This window comes from Diadema antillarum, unplaced genomic scaffold, assembly GCF_040938485.1.
Source record: "Diadema antillarum isolate AM-2024a unplaced genomic scaffold, OU_Dant_1.0 seq00001066_RagTag, whole genome shotgun sequence".
Classification (NCBI taxonomy): Eukaryota; Metazoa; Echinodermata; class Echinoidea; order Diadematoida; family Diadematidae; genus Diadema; species Diadema antillarum.
In genome coordinates this window covers 355,062-378,491 of record NW_027271892.1, presented here as the reverse complement: position 1 = coordinate 378,491, position 23,430 = coordinate 355,062, and the positions used below count along the sequence as shown (strand labels likewise).

General features: G+C 37.6%; 1 protein-coding gene across 1 annotated transcript; it reads left to right on the top strand.

Annotated features, from left to right (window-relative positions):
- The first annotated feature begins 4,954 nt into the window (after positions 1–4,954).
- Positions 4,955–22,324, top strand: LOC139743295 (gasdermin-E-like). The gene is made up of 10 exons (XM_071653788.1): positions 4,955–5,204; positions 8,825–8,966; positions 10,258–10,432; positions 11,834–12,017; positions 16,781–16,837; positions 17,230–17,366; positions 17,694–17,831; positions 19,831–19,909; positions 20,742–20,812; positions 22,103–22,324. Exons 1-10 carry the CDS (start codon positions 4,955–4,957, stop codon positions 22,322–22,324), a joined length of 1,455 nt encoding a protein of 484 aa, XP_071509889.1.
- Positions 22,325–23,430: the final 1,106 nt, after the last annotated feature.

Sequence of the window (23,430 nt, the reverse complement as noted above, 5' to 3'; positions counted from 1 at the left end):
AGACCTAGTGGGACTGTTCCAAGTCGATAAAACACGCAAAAACATGCATCAAATTTCACCATTTACAACATTAAAATGCAAAAAGTTCTCGCCGTGGGAGGGGGACACACCCTCCCCCTCGCTCGCTCCGCTCGCTCTTCCTCGGTCGCGTTTATGATATTCAGTGTAAGAATTAATACAAGAAGTGTATTTCGATGATACCATTTTATAGGCGAATTATTCAATAATCTACATCAAAATATTCTTTTACCTTAAAGAAGTGGAACTGTTTCAAGTCGATAAAACACGCAAAAACATGCAGCAAATTGCACCATTTATAACATCAAAATGCAAAAAGTTCTCACCGTGGGAAGGGGGACACCCCCTCCCACCCCTCCCCCCTCGCTTACTCCGCTCGCTCTTCCTCGGTCGCGTTTTTGATATTCAGTGTAAGAATTAATACAAGAAGTGTATTTCAATGATACCAGTTTGTAGGCAAATTATTCAATAATAATCTACATTAAAATATTCTTTTACCTTAAAAGAAGTAGGACTGTTTCAAGTCGATAAAACATGCATCAAATTGCACAATAGCTTATTCACAATATCAAAATGTAAAAAGTTCTCACCGTGGGAGGGAGACACCCCCCCCCCCCCTCCCACACTCCACCCCCCCCCCCCCCCCCTCGCTCGCTCCGCTCGCTCTGGCCCGGTCGTTTCACTCTGTCGCGTACTAACCCCCCCCCCCCCCCCCCGAAGATCAAATCCTGGCTACGCCGTTGCACGCAGGTGCACCTGGACAAGCGTGCGTGCACACACACACACACACGCACAACAAAGAGAAGAGAATGAGAAAGAGAGGAAAGGAGAAAGCACCAACAAGACCGTCATAGGGAGAGTATCAATGGCGGTGCCTGCAGCAGCAAGAGAAAAGAAATGTGAGAGAAAAGAATTGAAAATGAAACCATGTGGACCTGTTCTGCAATCATGCCGAAGAATAATCTATATCACTGTTAGTATTATCAAATCATCCTTTAAATCATATCAATTCATGTTATTGAGTCACCAGAGTATTGCAAAAGAAGTTTGTTTTTAAGCTTACGTTTGAATGAATAGCATCCGGGTATTCGTTGTATTTCACTATCTAAAGAATTCCAAAGTTTGGGCCATTATAAATAAAAGTATTCTGCAGTATTCGTAATCTAGTTTTCGGTGTATTAGGTAAGTATGGTACATATCACTCTGTCGTGTTGGATATCTATGTATTTCTTTATTTTTCTTAAATAAAAGCTCCAAAACTGCAGGCAAAACACAATTATTCAAATTATAGGCCTACATCAAAATTCCGTAAAAATTACATAAATACACTTCAAACTCTCTTTTGGGTGAACAATAACTTCTCAATATTAATTTTGGCTGAACTTCCACACGCTAATATTCCATAATCTAAATATGGTGACAATTATAGTTTAATCACAGTTAAATAAAACATCAAAAGTATCTTTCTCGGAAACTGCTTTAAATCCCTCCCCCCCCCCCAAAAAAAAAGAGTTATACATTTGAAATTTCGATGCCACCATTGCTGCATGAGAAAAGAAAATAAAAAAGAACATGACAAATAACAAAACAAAACAAAAACCAACAAAATCCAAACGTCTATAAATCGTCCAAAACCGTCATTTTGATTAGTTTGATGACAGGTCCAAGCCAGACCTTCACTGCTTAAGTCGTTGGGGGCGCTGTTTTCCGGGTCTGTCATGAACAGTTTACTTCTTCCCCCCCCCCCCCCCCCTCTCTCTCTCTCTCTCTCTCTCTCTCTTCCTTCCATTGGTCTCTTCTAGACTGATGTAACCACAACGGATGAGAAGGTCATTTTTGCTTTCATTATAGCCTATAATTATATCCACACTAGCCCTCACACATCAATACTCTCAATCTTTGCCACGAAACACACACACTTTGTTTTTCACACACACTTTTTTGTTTTGTGATATTCTTTATTTGAGTTCCATTCAATATCAAATCCATATTAACAATGAAATCAATATTACCAACAACAAAAACTTATGCTACTGAATCATTTTTCAAGCATACAGTACATCATATTTGAGGGTTTTTTTCCAAATCATACTATGTTTTTATAAAAAAAAATGCATGAAATTCTGCATAACTCTCAGAAAAAGCTATTTTGATCAGCCTAATGAAGCTAATCCAAATGTGCCTTATTACACACATACCCAAAAAAAATTGTGCTACTAAATCATTTTTTTTAAACATAACTTCCCTTTTTGTTTTTGCAGAGCACACGCCATATACATAAATATATCAGATGAAGTATAACTCTTAAAAGTGAAAAAAATGTCTTGATCAACTTGATCAGATTGCTCAATATCCGCTTCATTACCAAAATCATCTTAACCTCTCTTGAGAATACAGCATTTCCCAAAACGTGTCGTACAAAAAGCATGCTTAAATTAACCGAACAAAACTCATCATTTTTATTCAACCTATCAACCTACCCCCTCCCCCCGTACAAAACACAATAACCATAATTATGTGTATATCATCAAAACAAACCATATTCCTGCCTAACCTCTTAACCATTACTCTATTACCTAACTATAAGTACATCTACCTAACCCCGACCATCCCCACTTATTTCCCCACTAACATACCCCCCCCCCTTTCCCGGTAACTTTCCCTCAACACCCACACCCATATATACACAAAACATCAACAAAAAACAATAACAAACATACCCACAAGTGCGCACTCACAAACACCAACACTTGCACACCAATCACACTACATATACATGTATGTGGTATCATGGTTACCTGTTTCCAAGACAGTTAAACACACACCAAAAACCAAAGCTAACTAAACGTTTGACATGGGAAAGAAAAAAAAAAGTGACCACCATAATGCTGATACATACTGATTCCTAAACATTAATATGGCACAAACCGAAACTGACCATACACCTGACGTGGGGGAAGAAAGATAAAAAAAAAATAACATATATAATTCATACTATCAATGTGGGCTCCTATCCCCAGCCAACAATGAGGATAAATCAATGAGAAAAAAAAAAACCACACACACACACACACATACACACACACAAACACACATACGCAAACATGATTATAGATGCCAACGGGAAGGGGGGATTTGACCCATGAACTCGTGATTAAGAAGAATGAGACAATGGCTCATTTAACTTTTTTTTTTCCTGATATATTTTGATATCCCTGATTGGGCTCTTGTCACTCCACTTTATATACAAAATTACAAAACATGCTGTCAATGATCTAAATTCCACATTTAATTCCTGCCAAGTATACAGACAGCCAGTCTGATTTTGGAAATGTAGGTGCTTGCAAAGAAACGATTTCAATTGTCCCTGCATTATAGTTACTTGATTGCAACATGAAGCCTACAGTTGAAGACAATCAGCATACCATTATTTTATACTTAATCATTACTCGTTTTTACGAGGATTGTTTTGTAAGACTTTAATGACAAATTTTTGATTGAATTAAGAAAAGATGCTGAAGTGGAGATTGTGGTATCCGTGAGTAAAGTTTATTTCGCAAATTTTCTTTTTTTAATGATCTATATTCTTTATTCATTTTTTATACCCATCCTTCAATTGAGGATATATCCATATAGAAAATACGAGATAATTGAATAGTTTTGTTAACATGAGTAGAAATGGACACAACATTCGTTAACACATTACTGTTATTAGGTTACATATACGGAAATAAAATAGAACGTGGTTATATCAATTCGACTTGTATAGCTGCAAATTTTATGACATCATTACAGAGATAGCACGGAGAATCTCGACCGCTAAACAAAACAGCAAACAAAGGTAATTTCTGCAAACGAACAAATTTTGAATACCTGACCATGGAAAGATTAGGTGGCGACTTATTTGTGATTCATGTGAGCAACAACAACAACAAGAAGACACACACACACGTACACACACACACACATACACACACACACAGAGTCACACACACAAACACACACACACGCACACACACAGTCACACACACACACACACACACACACAAGCCAAAGTTGACTGGCTGGAAAAGCGTACCTGATTCTGTAATCACAATTTTGTTGTGAGCTCATTCATTGCAAAAAAAAACCAAAAAACAAAAACAAAAAGATCAAAACAAAATAAGCCGAGGATCGAGGATTTGCCTCTCTGATCATTAGGACGTCTCATCTTTCACCTCTTATAGGAAATTTTCTGCCATCACGCCCGTGACCAGTCTTCTAAAATCACATACAGACTAACATGGAAACTAAATAACTGGCAAGCATCAGCACAGACATGACAGACGAAGAGGAAGATAATTCTTAGAGCAAGAGAATGAGAGGGGGAGGGGGAGGGAGCGATAAGAAGTAGGCCTACTTGAAGCTTTTCAAAGCCAGGACAAACACAATAATTATGGGCATCAGAACCCCTTTACGAGAAACCGAAACTGCAAATTGTAGTCGTATTCTGGCAGCTGGGTGGAGCAAGCGGAAGTTAGCTCACATAAAACATAGTCAATAGCTCGTTAGCTGTGTTGCCTTGTTTAGTATAGGTCTACCGACTGAGAATGGTTGCCGGATAATCTGAAAAAAAGAAAAGAAACCATAAACAAAGTACAGTAACAAAATCATGATCCTTTCTAACCACCACTCTGTTAAATTTCAACGTGTAAGACTGCCTGCGCAGGATGTGCCTGTGATATTTGACGTATGTTCGTTTTGACTCGAGTACTGGAAACATATTTTTCCTTGAAGATTCCAGAAAGATCCTTTGCATTTTAAACGATTGAACGGAGGACGAAGATTAATTGATGCACAGGCACCTCTAGCACCTGTATTTCTTCGAACGTTGATAATGTCGCTGCTTTTCTGCAACACCATTTTCAGCTCGACCGCAAGCACGCTTGTGGAAACCATGTCGAGCGTGGACTATTCCAATCTTGTCCCGGTGACAGGCTTGGTGGACGCCAAGTACTGTAGGCCGTGTCATCTCGTCGTAAAGCGGAACAAGAAACATTTTTGGAACAGGGTGAAGATTCTCCCCACTCCCTTCAAGCTTTCGGATGTACTGAGAGATGAAGATGCAGACATGAAATGGGACTCCTTCCGTCTTCCTCCGAGTGATATTGTAGCCGTCGACAGATCACTCACCTTCGAGGCCAAAGGTAGGTGGTTTATTGTGGTCATTCCACGAGACCGACACCCACGATTCAAACAACCCACGAGATCGACATTGAAAACAAGGTCCATGAGTCATACAATAATTCACGAGTCATACAGCTCATGAGTTCGACACTATAGGTATAGGTAAATAAAGCCCATGAGTTCCACAATGCGTACAAAACAGCCCACCAGTCCAGCAGATACAACATGTGGCTTAATGTGTCGGTCTCGTGGGCCTTATTCGCTTGGTGTCGAACTCGTGGGTCGTATGACTCGTGAGCTGTAAGACTCGTGGGGTTTATGGCTCATGGGCTGTATGACTTGTGGGCTGTATGACTTGTGGGTGTGCGCGGTCTCGTGACGTGCACCCGATTTATTACCACTCTGGCATGTCTGTATGCATGTTTTGTTTTGTTTTGTTTTGTTTTTGCGTTAAACATCAAATGATTCCTTAATAATCATGTGTTTGTTACATAATTGCATCACTTTAATCGGTGATCTCTGGCATTTATCCCCAAGTTGAATTATCATTCGGGTTTATGCCAGGTTTAAGTGTGTAGGTGTGTGTCACACACAAACACACTGCTATAGCTTCTGACCATTCGAGCATTGAAAATTTAGGGTTTCTGGGACGAAAACTGAACTTGGGCTTTCTATAGCTCAGTCGGTAGAGCACCGGGCTAGTAATCCGGAGGGATCGGGTTCGAATCCCGATGGAATCCCATTTTCTTTGCTCAATTTTCCACTGATAAGCACTAGTAATTCTCACAGAAACGAAAAGATCTAAAGACGAGAGTTAGAAGTCTGAAGGATTATGTAATCAATGATGAAGAATTAAAATCATCGAGGCAGAGATTCTCTTGCATTCATCCTTTTAAATTCATCAATTACCATTTGCAGATAAAACCAAAAACCAGCTCTAGTGCTTCAGAATAGTTCTAAAATGTGAGTTACGGATAGAAACAACCAGTGCAAAAAAGTTAATCGGTATGATCAATGTTAAGTATTGTTATATACAAAATGTGAAGAATAGCTATGATAAAATTGTCTCTAGACTAAACTGTCAACAGTTCTGGTTCAGTGAGAAAAATAGTGATATCTCCATATATTTTAGGCTTTATGGCAAAATACAAAATTTTTATATGGTGGGATGTTTTGTGATACAGCTGACCTGCACATGCATCAAATGTGATAACTCTAATATTTTTTGAAATCACTGCTCCCAATGGTAAACAATACCTCTAAACAGAAGACACCTGTGATATTAAAGGGATTTTATAGTTCTGCTTGAGATGGGGCTGTTGATTTTAACGTTTTGCAAGATAATTAGAAACCACTTACATGAGTTATTAACAGGCACACGATTCTAGGAAGAATTAAAAGTTTATTTGTTGAAAATCTGTTTTGAAATAACCGAGATATGTTTAAAAACAAAGTGAAACAAAATCGTCCTAATCTTCTGGTAGGACAATTTTCTTTTGGGATATCTTAAACTTATAATATTAAAACCTGAATCCCCATCTCAACCAGAACTATACCATCCCTTTAAAAATCCAGTGTACCTTTGGGATCAGTGATTTAAAAAAAAATAAAAATCAAGATATCACATTCGATGCATATGTATAGGTCTGTTGTATCACAAAACATCCCACCACATGAAATTTTCGCAATAAAGCCAAGAATATAAGGATATACCAGTATTTTTCTCTATAAACAATAATTTTTTCCCTTTAAAGATCCAGTTTACCTTTGAAAGCAGTGATTTTAAAAAAAATCAAGATATTACATTTGATGCTCATCATGTAGGTCTGTTGTGTCACAAAACATCCTACCACTTGAAATTTTTGCAATAAAGCCTAAAATATAGGGATATACCAGTATTTTTCTCAATAAGTCTAGAATCATTTTTATTATAACTATTGTTCACTTTTTGTGTATTAACAGCATTTAACATCGATAATACGGATTTAAACTTTTACAATAGATGTTTCTATCCCCTACTCATATTCAAGAACTATCATAGAGCACTAAAGTTACGTTTTTGTTTCATCTGCAAATGGTAAATTTTGCCTTTAACTCTAACTAGGCCGGGATATTTAGGTATAGATGATCAGCCCCCCCCCCCCCCCCCCTTCGGATCTCGGCCGTCAACTGCGCAATCACGACACACACTGCCTGTGACGTAATCTACAAAAATGTTGATAAGTTGATTTTCAAAAAAAAAATACATATGCTAAATTATGCAAATTCAGGCATAAAAACTATTTTCCATACATCTCTGAATAAAGCTCAAAACAGAGACTTGTTTGGTGGAAATATTCTTTCTAGTGAAAAATCTAGGCAAATGCAAGTATAAGAAAGTGCTCTCAAAAAACTTATTTTTTTTATTATTATTGAAGATGTTTTATTGTTTTTGTAGAATTTCCTACGTATTTCTTTGTTTTTTGACATTTTGTTTTTCATTTTTTCAATGGAATTTGAATGCAACATCGATGCAAGGATGAAAATATGTTATGAATTGATTTTAATCAATAAAACACAAAAATAATCATGTTTTTATGAAATTGTATATGAATTCACGCTTTTGAGCATTTTTTGGTCTGACATGCACGTACCTAATTATTCCCTAACTTGGGAACCGTTTGTTCGTTTGTCCATTTGATGTCAAAAGATGCGGGAGACGTGGAAGAAAAAAGTCGTGAAACATCGCGGCGATTGAGGAATCAATCACAAATGTAGAAATTTTTGCCACCTAAATCAATTAGGATGTAGGTTTTCAAGTAAAAAATTGTATTCTTATTCCACCTTTATCCGTAATATTAGTATTGGATGATAGAAATTCCAAAGAAAGGTAATCGGCTACAGCACGATACAACAGTGTTTGTTGTTGTTGTCTTTTTCTGTGACTAGATGGACTGTGAACTCGGTTTGTGTGTATAGATTTATTTCATGTCATTATACAAGGTCACCCAGAAAGAACGGAACACCTAAGATCTTTAATCTCTGCAACATTGTTGCAAATGTGTCATTATTTTGTATGCTATTGGAAAGGCTATTCTATTTTCCATAGAATGACAACAAATTCTTTATTTTTTGTTAATGCGTTATGATTTTAGGACCATTTTTTCCACCCTTGCAATTTTCAAAATTTGATCATTTTGCACTCTCAGAGATATCGAAACCAGCGAGAATTCGGCGTGCCATAGAACCAGTAGCATTCACAATGATATTCACAATGACATTCACATTATTCACAATGATAACGGACAATGGCAATCACACCTCCGCCCCACATTCCACACAATGTGCGCTACTGGTTTTATGGCAAGCCGAATTCTCGCTGGTTTCGGTATCTCTGAGAGTGCAAAATGATCACATTTTGAAAATTGCAAGGGTTTACAAAAATGGTCCTAAAGTCATAACGCATTAACCAAAATTAAAGAACTTGGTGTCATTCTCTTGGGGAGAAATGGCCTTTCTAACAGTACACAAAATAATGACACATTTGTAACAATATTGCTGATATTAAAGATCTTAGGTGTTCCGTTCTTTCTGGGCCACCCTGTATAAATGCTCGTGAGTTAGCTGCTCGTGAACGACAGGTGCCTTTACCTTCTTATAGGGAAACTGGAGTCATCCTTGCCACATGAGCTCGTAGACGTGGAGGTGGAAGGTGGGACTGCAGTCGCCATATCGGTGGCTCTTGGCGATATCGTCGAAAACTCCCTCGACATCCCCAGCCTTGTGCACGCTGTTAACTGCAGGTAAATAAGAAAGGGGGAATTACGGGGAGGGGGAGACGTAACACATAAGGAGGAAGGAAATCGGCTGTTTTCTACAACATTCTTTAAAAGGAACAAAGACGGTGATATCGTACAGGCTCATCATCTGTACAGAACGCAACATTAAAACGAAACACAGACTCATTTTACTCTACGAGAGTTGTTTCTACCGTTTGAGTAATCACAAGATTACCTGCTATTCAGGGTTTTGAAATCTTTTACTTGAACACATCGAGTGGATCGAGTTTGATTTGATTTTATGTCAACAACTTTCTCAAGGCACATTTCGGGGACCAAAAAAATGATAAAGTATAAATTCTTTCGTATAATCTTCCTAGTCTGAAGTCTGTAGAGCATGACATCAGCTCTGTAAATCTGACTTTCGTTGTTTGCCATTGTCGTTTTTCTTTCCCTTCTGCGTTTTTTTTTTTTTTTTTTTTTTGTGGTCATTTTGGTTTGATGCGTATGTGCTCCTTTACAATCCGTATTTCTAGATTTATATATATATATGAAGGGGTCGGTGCAATATAGTGCTAACCCACACAATGGTCATTTTGAGATAATCGCTGTTGAATGTTTGGAAAGTCCATACATTGTACATAAATAAAACATGAATGCATGCATTTTTTACCATCTTATTGGTTGAATTCAAATATGATATTTTCACGGAGGTTAGAGTGAAGGGTAAGGATCATGAAAATGCATGTAACACAATTTTGACAAAAGTGTGGGTTAGCACTATATTGCACCGACCCCTTCATATATATATATATATATATATATATATATATATATATTACCAAATATTTTGGTCTGACTGTTTGACTTTGCCGAGGCTGTCATCACGTTAGATCGCCTATAAGTCCTCATTGTTGTTATCTCTTATATATCGCTGAGACAACTTGTGATATTTTTCCATGATAAATTTTTATGTCATTAAAAAAATAAAACAGAAAAAGAAAACCACCAAGCATCCTTGGATCTTAGGCTGCCATGATTATCAAGCACATGATGAAAGACGGCAGGCCCCCGGCATTTTTTTTTTCTTCTTCCTTTTTATTTGCAAACAAAGTGTATTGTCGATTCCTTTGATCTCATTGTTGTTATGTTTATACCTTAAAGATTGTGATTATGATACTATGAATGAATTTTTTTTTTCCTATTCTGTTGTCAGATACACATGTTGTCATGTTCACATCTGATTTCCGTGAAAAAAACAAGCAGACATAAAATCGAACTGAAATAAATATTCTGGGCGTGATTTCTTGCACAGGAAAATAAATCCTTCGCATGATTTCATTCGTGAGACGATGTCCAACAGTCGAAATTCGCTTTGCCTGGTGGTGACGTCACTCAACAATAAATCGAAAATCGAGATCAAAGCCGAATACAAAGCAGAGGGTGGCGCCAACGTTGACGTTGATGTGACACCAGGCGACTCAACGACGGTATGGGGAAAAATTCGTGTGTTTCCATTCATGGATTTAGTCAAACCTGATTAACGGCCACTCAAGGAAATTATAAAACAAATAATGCCTTTATATATATATATATATATATATATATATATATACATATATATATAGACGGGTGGCACGATCACATGGTTATATTCACCTAATCCCTGGCTGGTAATCATCTCATTTACTTACTTATTAATTCATTCAAGTATGTATTCATTTATTTGATCATTTATTTATTCAGTCAGTCAGTCAGTCATCCATGACGCATTGGGTGTATTCAGGCTCCATCAATATCCCGCTTTTGGTGTGACGGTCTTGCATCTTTTAAAATCGCAGTGATAGAACGACGTATATCTCATTACATTCTATGAGTTCTGAGCTTTGCTTTGATGTTTAAATTGCCATTATATGAGCCTTTTCTTTGGATTTCAACTTTAAGATTGGTACGTGGCCCTATCAGTTTGCCAACTGTTCCACCGAAGGGCCCTGCGTATAAAACAAGAGAGGATGTCATACCACAAAGATAAATGCATAGGAATTGAGAATACCATATAATGACTTAATGCAATATTAACTAAGAAAGAAGTTACATTGAGTACACTGATAAATTATGAAGATCAAACATTATGTAAAACAGGAAACATTATCAGCGCACGTTTATGCGTAAATTATACAGGTGAAGAAGTTAAAGGCCACTAAAATAAACTGAATTAAAGAGGAGTGTCAAAACTGAACTTAAAACCATACATTTTGAGAGATACTAGGGCTTATCAATTTACATTTTCCTTATTAGCATATTTCCTGATTTTGCACAGCCTGACAAGTTTTGACGTATGGACATGATCTATCACAGCATTAAATTCTTGGTGTTTTTACGTGGATGGAATGGCTGTTTCCTGTACGGAATGTTTTACTACTTTTAGGGGGGAAAAAGACATTTGTGATGAAAATGGTGGAAGGTTATTGAGATATAACATAATGTATTTATATATGTATTTATATATTTATATAAGTCCATATTTGCAAATGGAGATATTTGCGATTAAAGGTCAAGAAAAATAAAGAGAATAATAGGAAAATTTTTGCTTCTTTTGACCATAACTTCAAAAATGTACTTTTATATGTAGTGACCAATATATCATTTAAAAGGTATTATTTTGTACTTTATGACAGAGGTCGTACTTCAAAATCTTCAAAAATGGACTTATCGGTTTTTGCGAACAAACTCTTCATATTTTCATAGTGTATCCTCTGTCTAACTGATTGCCAACATAGCTGAGATAACGTAAGTTTCTTTGGTGTATGGATATTAACTTGAAAGATCTTTTTTTCGCGAATCACTTTTGTTTTTATTAATTACGTTTATAACTCATTGTCGTTAATCAGGTCGACGTTGGTGGGAAGTTGCTGACGGAGAGAAAACGATGCCTCCAGATTCCCGCCGATACGGCCATCGCTTTCCGTATGCACGAATTACTCGTCAAAGCCGACCAGACCATGCAGCTTCTGCTTCTTCCGGACAGTGAGGGCGGGTTCCGGAAAATGAACCGGAAATCTGTGGAAAGAAAGGGTAAGGAGACATTATTCTCTTCTCGAAAGGCTGGCTCAATAATAGATTCATTTTTTGCTTTTAATGATAATCTAAAACTTGGTCGGGAGATATAACGGAGACATTCCTTAACTTACTCATTGATTCGGTGAGTTGTAGATCTTTTCGGTCAATCAACTCCGGTGACACGACATTTGCTCCTGCCACAGTTGCTCCCGTTTTAATTTTCTCCCGTGACTAGGGTTAGAGTTAGGGTTTTGATAGGGTTGTAGGTTTGGTTTGATGCGGGGATTATGATGAGGGTTAGGGTTACATTCTTTCTTTTTTTTTTTGTGGGTAGAATTTATGTTCGGCTTAGCGTGCAGAGATTTCATGGGGACAATTGTCGCAGGAGCAAATGTCATGGAACCATCAGCTTCACCCTCTATGGCAAGCCCACAGCAATCACTGTTTATATCATTATTGTCGTTGCTGTTACAATATAAAAGGAGAGAAAAATGTATTTGATTCGACGATAGGCCTACTTGGCTACAAGCCTTTTTGTGCTCCTGGAAGATAGATCTATCAGTAAGAAAACTTTTACTATTAGTACAGTCTAATATGTCGACATATTGGGTCCCGTGAGATTTTCGTGCCAAAATTGATTTTTTCAGCTAACTTGGTCAATTTGGGGGTGCTGAATCCAAAAAACTTTGGTTCCATTTTTTCCTACCACGTCTTCAGCCGCCATGTTGAATGTCAAAATGGCCGCCATAGCAAGCTGTGTTTTGACCCAATGCTCATAATGTGAGCATCATAGAAGGTTCAAATTTGATGCAAAAGCATGTTTATGATGTCAGACATTCTAATGCACCATTTTCTGATACCGTAGATAGTTTTGATACAGTTTTTAGGCAGACATCTTGAAATTCAAAATGGCCGCCATTGCTAAATATATTTTACCCATATCTAAAGTTGTAAGCATTATGGAAAGTATCAATTTGGGGCAAAAAGCATGCTCGTGATGTCAGACATGCTAATATAAATTTTTTTTTTTTAATGATGGATCATTTTCATTGGCGGCCATCTTGAAATTCAAAATGGCCACAATAACAAATGTAATTGGGCCTGTATCTCATATCGTATACATTGTGTAAGGTTCTAATTTGGGGCAAAGAGCATGCGTATGCTATCAGACATTCTGAAACATCTTTTTTCTGAAACGATGGTTCACTTTGATATTGAAGGAGGCCATCTTGAAATTCAAAATGGCCGCCATACCAGAACGTATATTTTGACCCATATCTCATGTTGTAAGCAATAAAGAAAGTTCACATTTCGGGCATAAACCGGGCTCATGATGTTGAATATTCAGATGCACTTTTCCTCTCCCTTAAATTGCAGATCACTTTCGAGGTGGCCATCTTAACATTCAAAATGGCTGCTTTTCAGCTAATATCTCTGGTTACAAGCAACTTTTAGACATATGAACGTTTATGGGGGCGCACAGTATACATTCTTTTAAAAAACACACATAGGGCCTATACATCCTGTAATAATGGATTATTCGCATTGACCGCCACTCTTGAAATTCAAGATGGATTTCGACTATATTTGGTGCTGTAAGATCTTTAAACTGCATACCCAAGCATGCTGGAACACTCATGTGTAAGTCAATCACTTCAGTGAATTGCGTAGGCGGGACTGCTTCCTGTCCTGTAGGTACACTACCATGTTGAAATACAAAATGGCTGCCATGGGAAACATTCCTTTAAAAGCATTGCATTTAGGTAAAAATTGTGAATGGGAAATTATGTGATTCTGACGTCAAAACAAATGAATTTCAAAAGAACCTCTTGTGTCTGAGTGACTAAATGCCCCATTTAGACGATTTGGTTGTAGAGTTTATACAACATTAGCCCTACATTCTAAAAATTCATGGGATAGTCACTTTAATAGATGTCTTCTATTCTCATTCCCTGCATATGTTTTTGAAGTCACCAGCACTTTAAGGCTGTACACGAGGGAGAATTGGTTCTATAAAATTCTTCCAGAAACAGTGACTTTTGCATTTCTTGCTATGAGCATGATAATGAATTCTGTGGCCACCGTTGGTGTAGGAAGCTCAAAGCATTTAATTGAACATTTTATGCATACCTTCTGGAAATAACTACAATGTAATATATCATATTTTGGGCACAAATTGGGTTGTGAGAGATTACGAGCTTTGCTCTCTGGATTTGTTGTATCAAGACTCTACGAGGGTAAAGCGGGAGATTGTCCTGGTTGAAGTCATCCACGCCAAACTTCTGGGAAGCATGGACTGTGTCATTGCATATTCTGCATGATTCCAGGTTTAGATACTTCTTGGTCCATCTGCTCTTTGAGACATCCTCAAATTTTCAACTTCAGCCAGCACCATAAAAGGCATGAAAAAGCAGACCTTTGTTATTTTTTTTTCGCAACGGACTGCAGAAGATAATCTCTCAAAAATGTCAATTCTACTTCTATCAGTTCCTTTTCCAGTGATGGAGCAGATATCATGCAAATCAGTAAGTAAAGCAAACTTAGTGTCTACGTATTAATCATCAATATCTCTGATTTTCCCTATGCTCTTGAAATAGCATCTACATACACTGAAATGAGACTATCTGTTTCCTCGTTGTGAGTGACGGGTGACAGCTCCCATGGCATCTTTGATGAACCCTTTTTTCTATTATTTCCGTGATGTCGTCTCTGTGTCAGATGGAAATGACTGCTCAGTATTTCAACTTTCAGGCTGATTATGGCTCAGTTTTGTGGGTTTCTAAGGCATGGGTATGAAAAATTAACCTTTGTTAGTGAGAATGAGGAGAAGGCCATGAAATTATGAGATGAAGAGTGATTGTGGAATTACTTAGAAATTATACCTTCCGGTAATTGTATCGTTCAGCAATGACTGGATAATAACAGGTCTATCAGACTGTAGAGCCAGTAGAAATGTTATGAGAAGTTAGTGATCCTCTTAAGCTTAATGACTTTGGATCCAATCTTACATGGTGTATTTTGATCGCACAAGTTGAATGTCTGCTCTTTTTCACACTATCCCAGAGATTAATATATTTTAATTCTCCTAGATACAAATTCTTAGTACAGAACATGAAAAATTCCCTTTTCATCTCTTTCTAGAAATATCCCCCTTGAATGTTTCCGATAGCTGATTGCCAAACGCCACATTCATCAGCTTCAAGGCAGTGACAATTTTTGACATTACCCTCTTGTGATGGTCTTCTAAATTGTGGAGGAATTCTGATGCATGCAAAAGCCACAGAACTGAGCTATTATTGCTCCTTTGTTGTTTTAGAATCATTGGCTGTACAGCAGTAAGCATTTTGGAAGTCTTAATAACTGAAGATGACCCACTCAAGGGCAATCAGGAAAAAGCCTACTCATTCCTTATTCATTCTGTATTATTCCAGAAATATATCTAGTGTTTAGCAAATCTTGTTTCAGTTTGTGGCCAACAAACAAGCTTGTGAATTGGATGCCTGGTAGGGTGATCATGGTCTTTCTTGCCATTAGTTATACATGTATTGGCCATTGCGAGACTTTTCCTTGTTTGTCTTCATTCTCTCGAGGCAGCATCAAGTTTTTGAAGATCACCTTCAGTTGTATCTAATGCTTGCTTTTGTACAAATACTTTACTGGCTGGGCTTAAATATAATCATTAACGAGTTCCACAATGCAAAATAATGTGATACCTGAGAGGCAAAAACAAACCGCTTTAGCGTGCAGTTCGCGAACCGCATATACCCACCTGGCTATATGGGATGTAACGCTTAAACGCTTGCCCACATGTATGGGACAGTGGTATGCCCCCTCCCCCCGTACGCAGTTTTTGCCCCTCAGCATGGCTTGATGACGTCATTTGGAACCTCGTCCTTACATTTTGAATTTACGGCGACCATTTTGAATTGAGAGATGGCTGTCATTCTGCTTGACCTGGAAATGAATTCGGTCTATCTAGAACAATTTTGGCTAATTCATCTAAGGCGCTTACAACAGTATGTTTTCTATGGCAGCCATCTTGAATTTCAACATGGTGGCCTGCCTAATGATCCACAATTAGAAAACAGCTGTACTGGAATGTTGGACACCACAAGCATGTGCATTCTTGAAAATTTGATGCTTCTACAATAATTGCAACCTGAGATATGGGTAAAAACGTTATGGCGGCCATTTTGAATTTCAAGATGGCAGCTTACAATCTGTACAAAACAATCTACAATATCACAAAAAGATATATCAGAGTGTCTGATATCACAACGATGCATTTTGTACCAAATTTGAAGCTTCTACAATGCTCACTTTATGAGATATGGGTCAAATTACAGTTTGCTATGGTGGTCATTTTGAAATTCATGATGGCAACCTACAAATTGTATCAAAACAATCCACAATATCAGAAAAAGATGTATCAGAGTGTCTGACATCACACTCATGCATTTTGCACCAAATTTGAAGCTTCTACAATGCTCACTTTATGAAATATGAGTCAAAATACAGTTTGCTATGGCGGCCATTTTGAAAATCAAAATGGCGGCTGAAGACGTGGCTGGAAAAAATGGAACCAAAGTTTTTTGGATTCAGCACCCCCAAATTGACAAAGTTAGCTAATAAAATCAATTTTGGCACAAAAATCTCACGGGATTACATAGTAGCCTCTACTATATGATATTAATGGGGAAAAAAAACCTCAACCCCTCGTTCCCCACACGCTGTTTTAGCTTTGGATTTTTTTAAATGTGTGCATTATTGTATTGCAGATGAAACTATTCCAGAGCCCACCGAATCCCCTCCACGTGGTTGCAAGGAATCTCCAGGTAGGAAAATGTACCTACATGCATGCATATCAAATGTTGGATCTTATACGAAGTCAACGGTTGTTCCCGAATCCCGTTTTGTATTCTTACAGCTTGTAGCGGAATTGTACGATTATTCGTCAGAACCATACTTTAATAGCTGAGAACAAATTTTGGTTGCCATATTCTGTCTTTCTCAAGTATACTGTAGGCACGCTGTATACAATCCACTATGGCATCCTTAAGAATATGTTGTCCCATGGAAGATGATGTGGAATTTCCAGTACGCTGTGAGCAGATTCTGGCTCATTATGTATCGGTTGCGTGGCAACTCGCTCAAAAGCACTCAACCGCTTCCTTGCTGGTCATGCTGAATGAAATCCAAAATCCAAATCTAATTCTCGTCTATGCAGGAGAAACATATATGACTGAGATCAGGGAAGGAATGCAGCCCATATTCCATTCGCCAGACGACGGACTGAGTATCATAAGAAAGTCTCTTTTTGAGCTAATGACGACGCCACTTGCTCTTGACAAGTTGAATGACCTGGTAAGGTGTGGTGTATACCTACAGTCCTATTTATTTTGCGTAAATTATACCCTATTGTAGACATATTTTGTTAGAGCTTTGGTTCCATGAAGATTTGAGAGGGACTGTACTGCAAAGAAAGAGGGAAGTCATTAAATAATGTGTGTGCAAATCAATTGAGTTTCATGCCAAGAGCATACATTTCCAAGACGTGGGCCCTAGTTCATTATTAATTCAACAAAGTATTTGTCAAACAGGCTTAGAAGCATCGATAATTCATGACAGCATTAGGTGTTCTTTTTTTTATCAATTCTTATGATTTTGTTTTGATTCACCACATTTTCTTAGCTCCATTCGGCTGTTCACCGTCTTCTCATTGGTGAGAAAAGTTCGAAGATATCAGATGACGCCCTGGATGACGTGCTCGGAGGAGTCGGTCTCAACGCCACTAAAAATCTCCTGAAAGTGGCGGGATTTGCATTTTCGGTGAGAATCTGTCGTCTAGACTTGCAACCCCACTTCTGAAGCACTCGAATTGCTTCTACTTTCACTGTCCTAAATATTTGATACCAAACCAAGGAGATACTAGGCTCGTCTAGTACCTCCTTGATCAAAATTGATAGTTTGAGTTTCAGTATGTAAGATCTTCCACATCTTTCTATTTGTTTTTTTTTATATAATACAGCCGTTTCATAGCTAAACTCGTGCCTCGCCTCAGTGTTTGGTCTGTGCAGTCTTCTTGGGGGAAAAAAATCCCCAGGCCGAGGGAATGTAACGCGGTGGATTTACTCTATAGTTTTGAAAATCCTTCATACAGTTTACCAAAAAAAATAACCCAACAACGACAAGGCTACCCTGGAAAGCTCCAAATCTTGCTATTCAATAACCTGATGAGAAAGTTTCATTACATTACAGTATATTACAGTTGCAACATATTACAATATACTGTATTTGAGTGTACATTGCTGGCGATTGTGTCAGTAACTTCAACGACATCCTGCGAATATAGTGGATGTAAGCTTATGCAATAACATTAGAATGATCAACTGAATTTGAACACAGAGTTATCAGTAGAATTAAATGCTTTTTCAATCCTTTGAATGATATTTTGTATAGATAAGCCAGTTCACAGCACCAGCTTGCAATGACCTCTTGAGCCACAGACTTAAACCTGGAATTATTCAAGAGCGGTTGAGTACAGTCAAGCAGAATGAGTGGTAATTTACGTGCAAGTGCTGCATGAATGTCTTTTGTTGATTTGGTTGATAAGAATACACATTCACCTGTAAATTCCAATATGCACCTGGTTCATACATGAATATTTACAACATATAGTCTTCATGAAGACTATCTAATTCTTTTATCAGTGACACTCCACTCAAGGGAAGGTTTGTAATGACCTTTATTTGCTCATGCTAAGATTGTAACTGTGAAATGGCTTATTCTAGTATTTGTGTGATAGGTGGAGTGTCCATATCTGAATCCATACTGATTTGGATTGCGAGTATTTGATTTCTGAAAAAAAAAACAGTAAATCTATACCACGAGTATATACACCCTCCAAACGTCTTTACGTCTCGGCGAATGCTAAAACGGTAAAACTAGGTGTGGGACGGTAATTACTCATAATATCTATGTTGCCTTTATTATGTACCGGAATTACACGGACGATTTTCATTTCTTTTTTTTTAGGTACTGTACCGGTTGATGCAGTAGATTTGAAACACTACACAAGTGTACTTGTTTCACAATTTCATTACCAATAGAGTTTCATCCCTCGTAATCATTTTTGTTATTCCAGAAATGATTGTCAAAAGTTTACATCATGTGATCGGCTGAAAGAATATTGATGAACATGCTGGTCATTAAGAAACATTTGATTACGTAGTCATGTTGAAAGCTTTGACTAGTAGAAAAATCGAAAATTATTACTAGTAGTTGAGAAATAATCATTGAACTTCATTGAAAGCTTAACTTTTTTCTGTAACAACCTGATTAATGACTCTAATCTGCCTATTGTAATTCTAATTTCAATTCTATTTTTGTACCACGAATATGATAAAAGCCATGAACATTAAACTAGAGATTCAGTGGGTCGATCTGGCCGTCATCTGAGTGAGTATTGCAAGTTCACCCTACATGCATCCTCGGAGACTATTAGGCCTACCTCAAAAGAAGATAGCTAACTTTGGGGAGGGGGGGGGGGGCTTTTGGAAACCTCCAAAAGTTCTATATTACATCACAATGGCGGAAATACCTACCAAGTATGTAGAAAACTTCACCATACATTCTGAAAAGAATATCAAAATGCAATTTACGTACTCATAGTCATTATAACGGTTCCAGCGACAAAGGTAAAGATCTCTAACATTTCCGTACATTCGGGGTTTGGGGACCATTGGGCCCGGGGGGATGTCCTTTAAATATTCTATGCCCTATCTAATTCAATAATCTAATTCAAAGATGGTTTCTTTCGAATTCACAGGAAGCGGAAGTGACGTATCCTGATTCGGACAGGGATGGTGTGCTGACCTGTTTAGCTGACCTTCTGGATGTCATGGCCGGTGAGACCGCGCGAAGCTCTCAACATCCTACGCATTTGTCACCCTTCGGATGAAAAAAAAAAGAAAAGAAAAAAGAAAAAAGATATCCCATATCAGCTCATTACAATCGAATATACATGATGAATTAAATACAACACAATGAAATTTTCTTTTGTAAATACAATATTTACAGCACGAGATTCTGGGAACATAGAGCATTTTACAGAGCTATTATTTCAGCCTAGAAACCTTAATTCCTTCTGCTCTTCTTTATTATTGTTAACTCCACTCGTTATGATATATTTGTGTGTGTGTGTGTGTGTGTGTGATATCTTTCCCACTTAATCAAGATATTCGTATTACGGTATTAAAGCTGATAATGAGTGATATCTGATATTTCCTGAATTTGAATATTGAGAATTTAAAATCTAGATGAATTATATTCATGATCATCATTTTGACTATTATAACAATGATGGTATACACTAATAAATGTAACAAGAACTATAAATATCCAGACATTATCTAATGGTCATATTCGACTTACCTTCTTTCTCCTTAAGAACATTGTGTTTTAGCGCAGTGCTGTATTCGAACTCGGGATGACCGTTTTCAAGAGTAAAAAACATAATTTGAAATCAATGCACCATCTTGCTCCAAATTAGCAAGCACGTGCAGCTCTAGATCTGCGACGCGAACGCTAAGACGACGCTAATTAGACAAAATGGTGTTTTGCGTATGCGCGAGACAGCTGCATGGTTCCATTGCACAACCCTGAGGCTGCGTCTTTAGGCGTTCGCGTGGCAGATCTAGATTACTCTGATATTGAAGTATTTTGTTTTTGTTCTTGTAGCCCTCAGTGAAGACCAGTGTCGTAAGTTGCTGCAGTGCACAGAGACCGAGAGATCAGCATTAATGGAGATGGTAATACATTGTACTTCCTTTCCATTCAAGACGTGTGTGTGTGTGTGTGTGTGTGTGTGTGTGTGCACTTGCCCATGGTGGAAAACGAGGACACACACACACACGAACTTTACATTTACTAGTAAACAGAGGACGTCCTCGCTTCGCAGACCAGTCCAAACGGTCTGCGTTTGCATGAAGGGGTACATGTTGAGAGGTTCTCGATTAGCATTACATGTATTGTAATAAGTCCTCGGTTGGATGGTAATATACGAATGAGTCCTCGGTTGACAAGAGTCCTACTTACACACAGGTCCTCGGTTATGTGGTAAAATTCTTTTGTGTAAAACAGGTCCTCGGTTTCCGCCATAGACGCGTAAATGTTTGTGTGTGTGTGTGTGTGTGTGTGTGCGCGTCTGTGTGTGTGTCTATCTATTATACTTACCTATATAATATAATGTATAGTGACATGTATCGGGAAGGAAAGGGAAGTTAACGACGTTCTTTTGGAATCACTAAATTGACGTTTTATTATCAGAGCCTGCATCCTTTTAACACGTTTAAAGATGGAGGTGCATAATGAGCAAACAGTGCAAAACAGATGACTTCGAACATTTTTTTTTACAGAACGGGACAAAGACGATTTTCATTCAGTAGCTTGTTTTCAATGAACTGAAAACCAAAGAAACTGCTTAAGCAATCAAGTATATCCGATTAATTTCCGATATCGCAAATTTTGAAATGCAACAGTTACAGCAAATCAATCAATTTAATATCTATAACGGACATCCATAAAACTTACGATATGTTTTTAAAATCATTGTATTACTGGAAATGAGAGGCACACAACAAAGACAAGCTTGTAGAGATGTGGGCTGATCAATCAATAAGTTTGTCTTGCAAAATAAGTAAAAACAAGAGAGAAAGTAATTGAAAGTTATAAGCCTTAAAAGCATCAATCTTGGTCACGTAAGAATTGACGCCGGTATGAACATTCATGAAAAATCTGTACGCGTAAAAGATTCAACTTCCCCTATACCTCGAAATAATACGAATAGTAACATAACATCCACACATATCTCGGATCGGGCCAATAGAAAAAATAAAAATAAAAATATATCTTATGAGAATGCTGGTGGTGCCGGTTATAAGTGGTTATGAGATTTTAGTGCATAGGCTCTTTTATATTTTCTCGTACTCGTATCTCATATCTCTTTTCTTTAGGAAATTTAATCCATCAAGAAATTAGCCGATGCTCTGTGACTGATATTGAGCATACTCTGATAATCATGTCTTTGTCCCTGTCTTTAGCTTGAAGAGTCTTTGTCGGTAGACCGTCTTCCCCTGAATCAAACCCGGGTTACCAGTCTCACCGAAGAGTTCCCGCATGTCGAGTCTCTAATGTTCAGCGTCGGCTTCGAGCTGGAGAGAAAGCGAGGAGAGTGGTTTCTCTGCCAAGGCAGCCAGAAGGGGGACGAATGTGTTACTCCTGGTGAAATTTTGGCAGTGATTTTTGCTCTCTGGGGCCAGTAACTGACTATAGAGTGCAATGTCAGCGTAGTTTTTGTTGAGACGGGGACACAGGTGATTGTTTTTGTGAGATAATTGGAAACCACTTATATCAAAGATTGAACAGCATCAAAAGGAATCAAAAGTTTATTTGATGCAATTGGTTTTGAAATGTCTGAGATATCAAAAAAAAAGAATAAAAAAGTGTTCCCAGTAATAGCTGGGACCACTACCCACCTCTAATTAGGACCTCTTTTTGTGACTGTCCCATAGCCATTTAAAAATCGATTGTGATCAAATAAACGTTTAATTCTTCTTAGAATTGTACTTTTTTTTTGTTCAGCGCATGTGACATTTATTTATGATCACAATTCATTTTAAATGAAAGGATGTACATGAACATGAGAAATCCGAGATCTATAATATTTCTAAAAAGAAAGAAGAAAGTGATTTTGTTTTTCGGTCACTTTCTCAGTACTCATTAATGCATTATCAAGGATTATTACAACAAGGAGACTGTGAAATAACTATATTGAGTGTTGAAATGTTTTCATACTTATTGCAATTGATACATCTATTGATAAGATTAAACAGCAATCTTTTAGTAGTCGTGAAATAGATATGTATGCTGTTCAAGATGTCCTAATAGTTTGGTTAGCAGTGTTGATTTCTAAAACAGAAAACCTTCTTTTCTGTTTGAAGTTTAAAAAAGCTCTGATGAAATTATATGTACATGTTTCTGACACCTTTGGTATGGTCACTTTTTTTAGGGTATGGGAGGTAGAATTGAGGCTTAGTTTGTTTGTTGTTTTTTATTCCTCTTCATCTGCAGGTAATGAGGACATTGAACAATCATCAGACAGACATTTTTTCCAAACGTTTGTTCAATATGAGCTCAGTGAGAATGCCAGGTTTCGAGATTATTTGACTAGAAAGTGGGTCTCTTTCACCTCCCTGTTTTGATCATTCCTTAAAGGGAACCCAAACACAAAGAACAATGTGGATTGAGTGAAAGCAGCAATATTAGTGGAACACATCAGTGAAAGTTTGAGGAAAATCGGACAATCGATTCAAAAGTTATGAATTTTTAAAGTTTTTGGTGTCGGAACCGCTGAATGAGGAAACTACTA

Excerpts from the sequence above, each read along its gene's own strand:
- LOC139743295 (XM_071653788.1), top strand. The coding sequence starts at position 4,955 with ATGTCGAGCGTGGACTATTCCAATCTTGTCCCGGTGACAGGCTTGGTG. Across the intron at positions 10,433-11,833 it reads CACCAGGCGACTCAACGACG|GTCGACGTTGGTGGGAAGTT; the intron begins GTATGGGGAAAA and ends GTCGTTAATCAG. Across the intron at positions 19,910-20,741 it reads CCTTCTGGATGTCATGGCCG|CCCTCAGTGAAGACCAGTGT; the intron begins GTGAGACCGCGC and ends TTGTTCTTGTAG.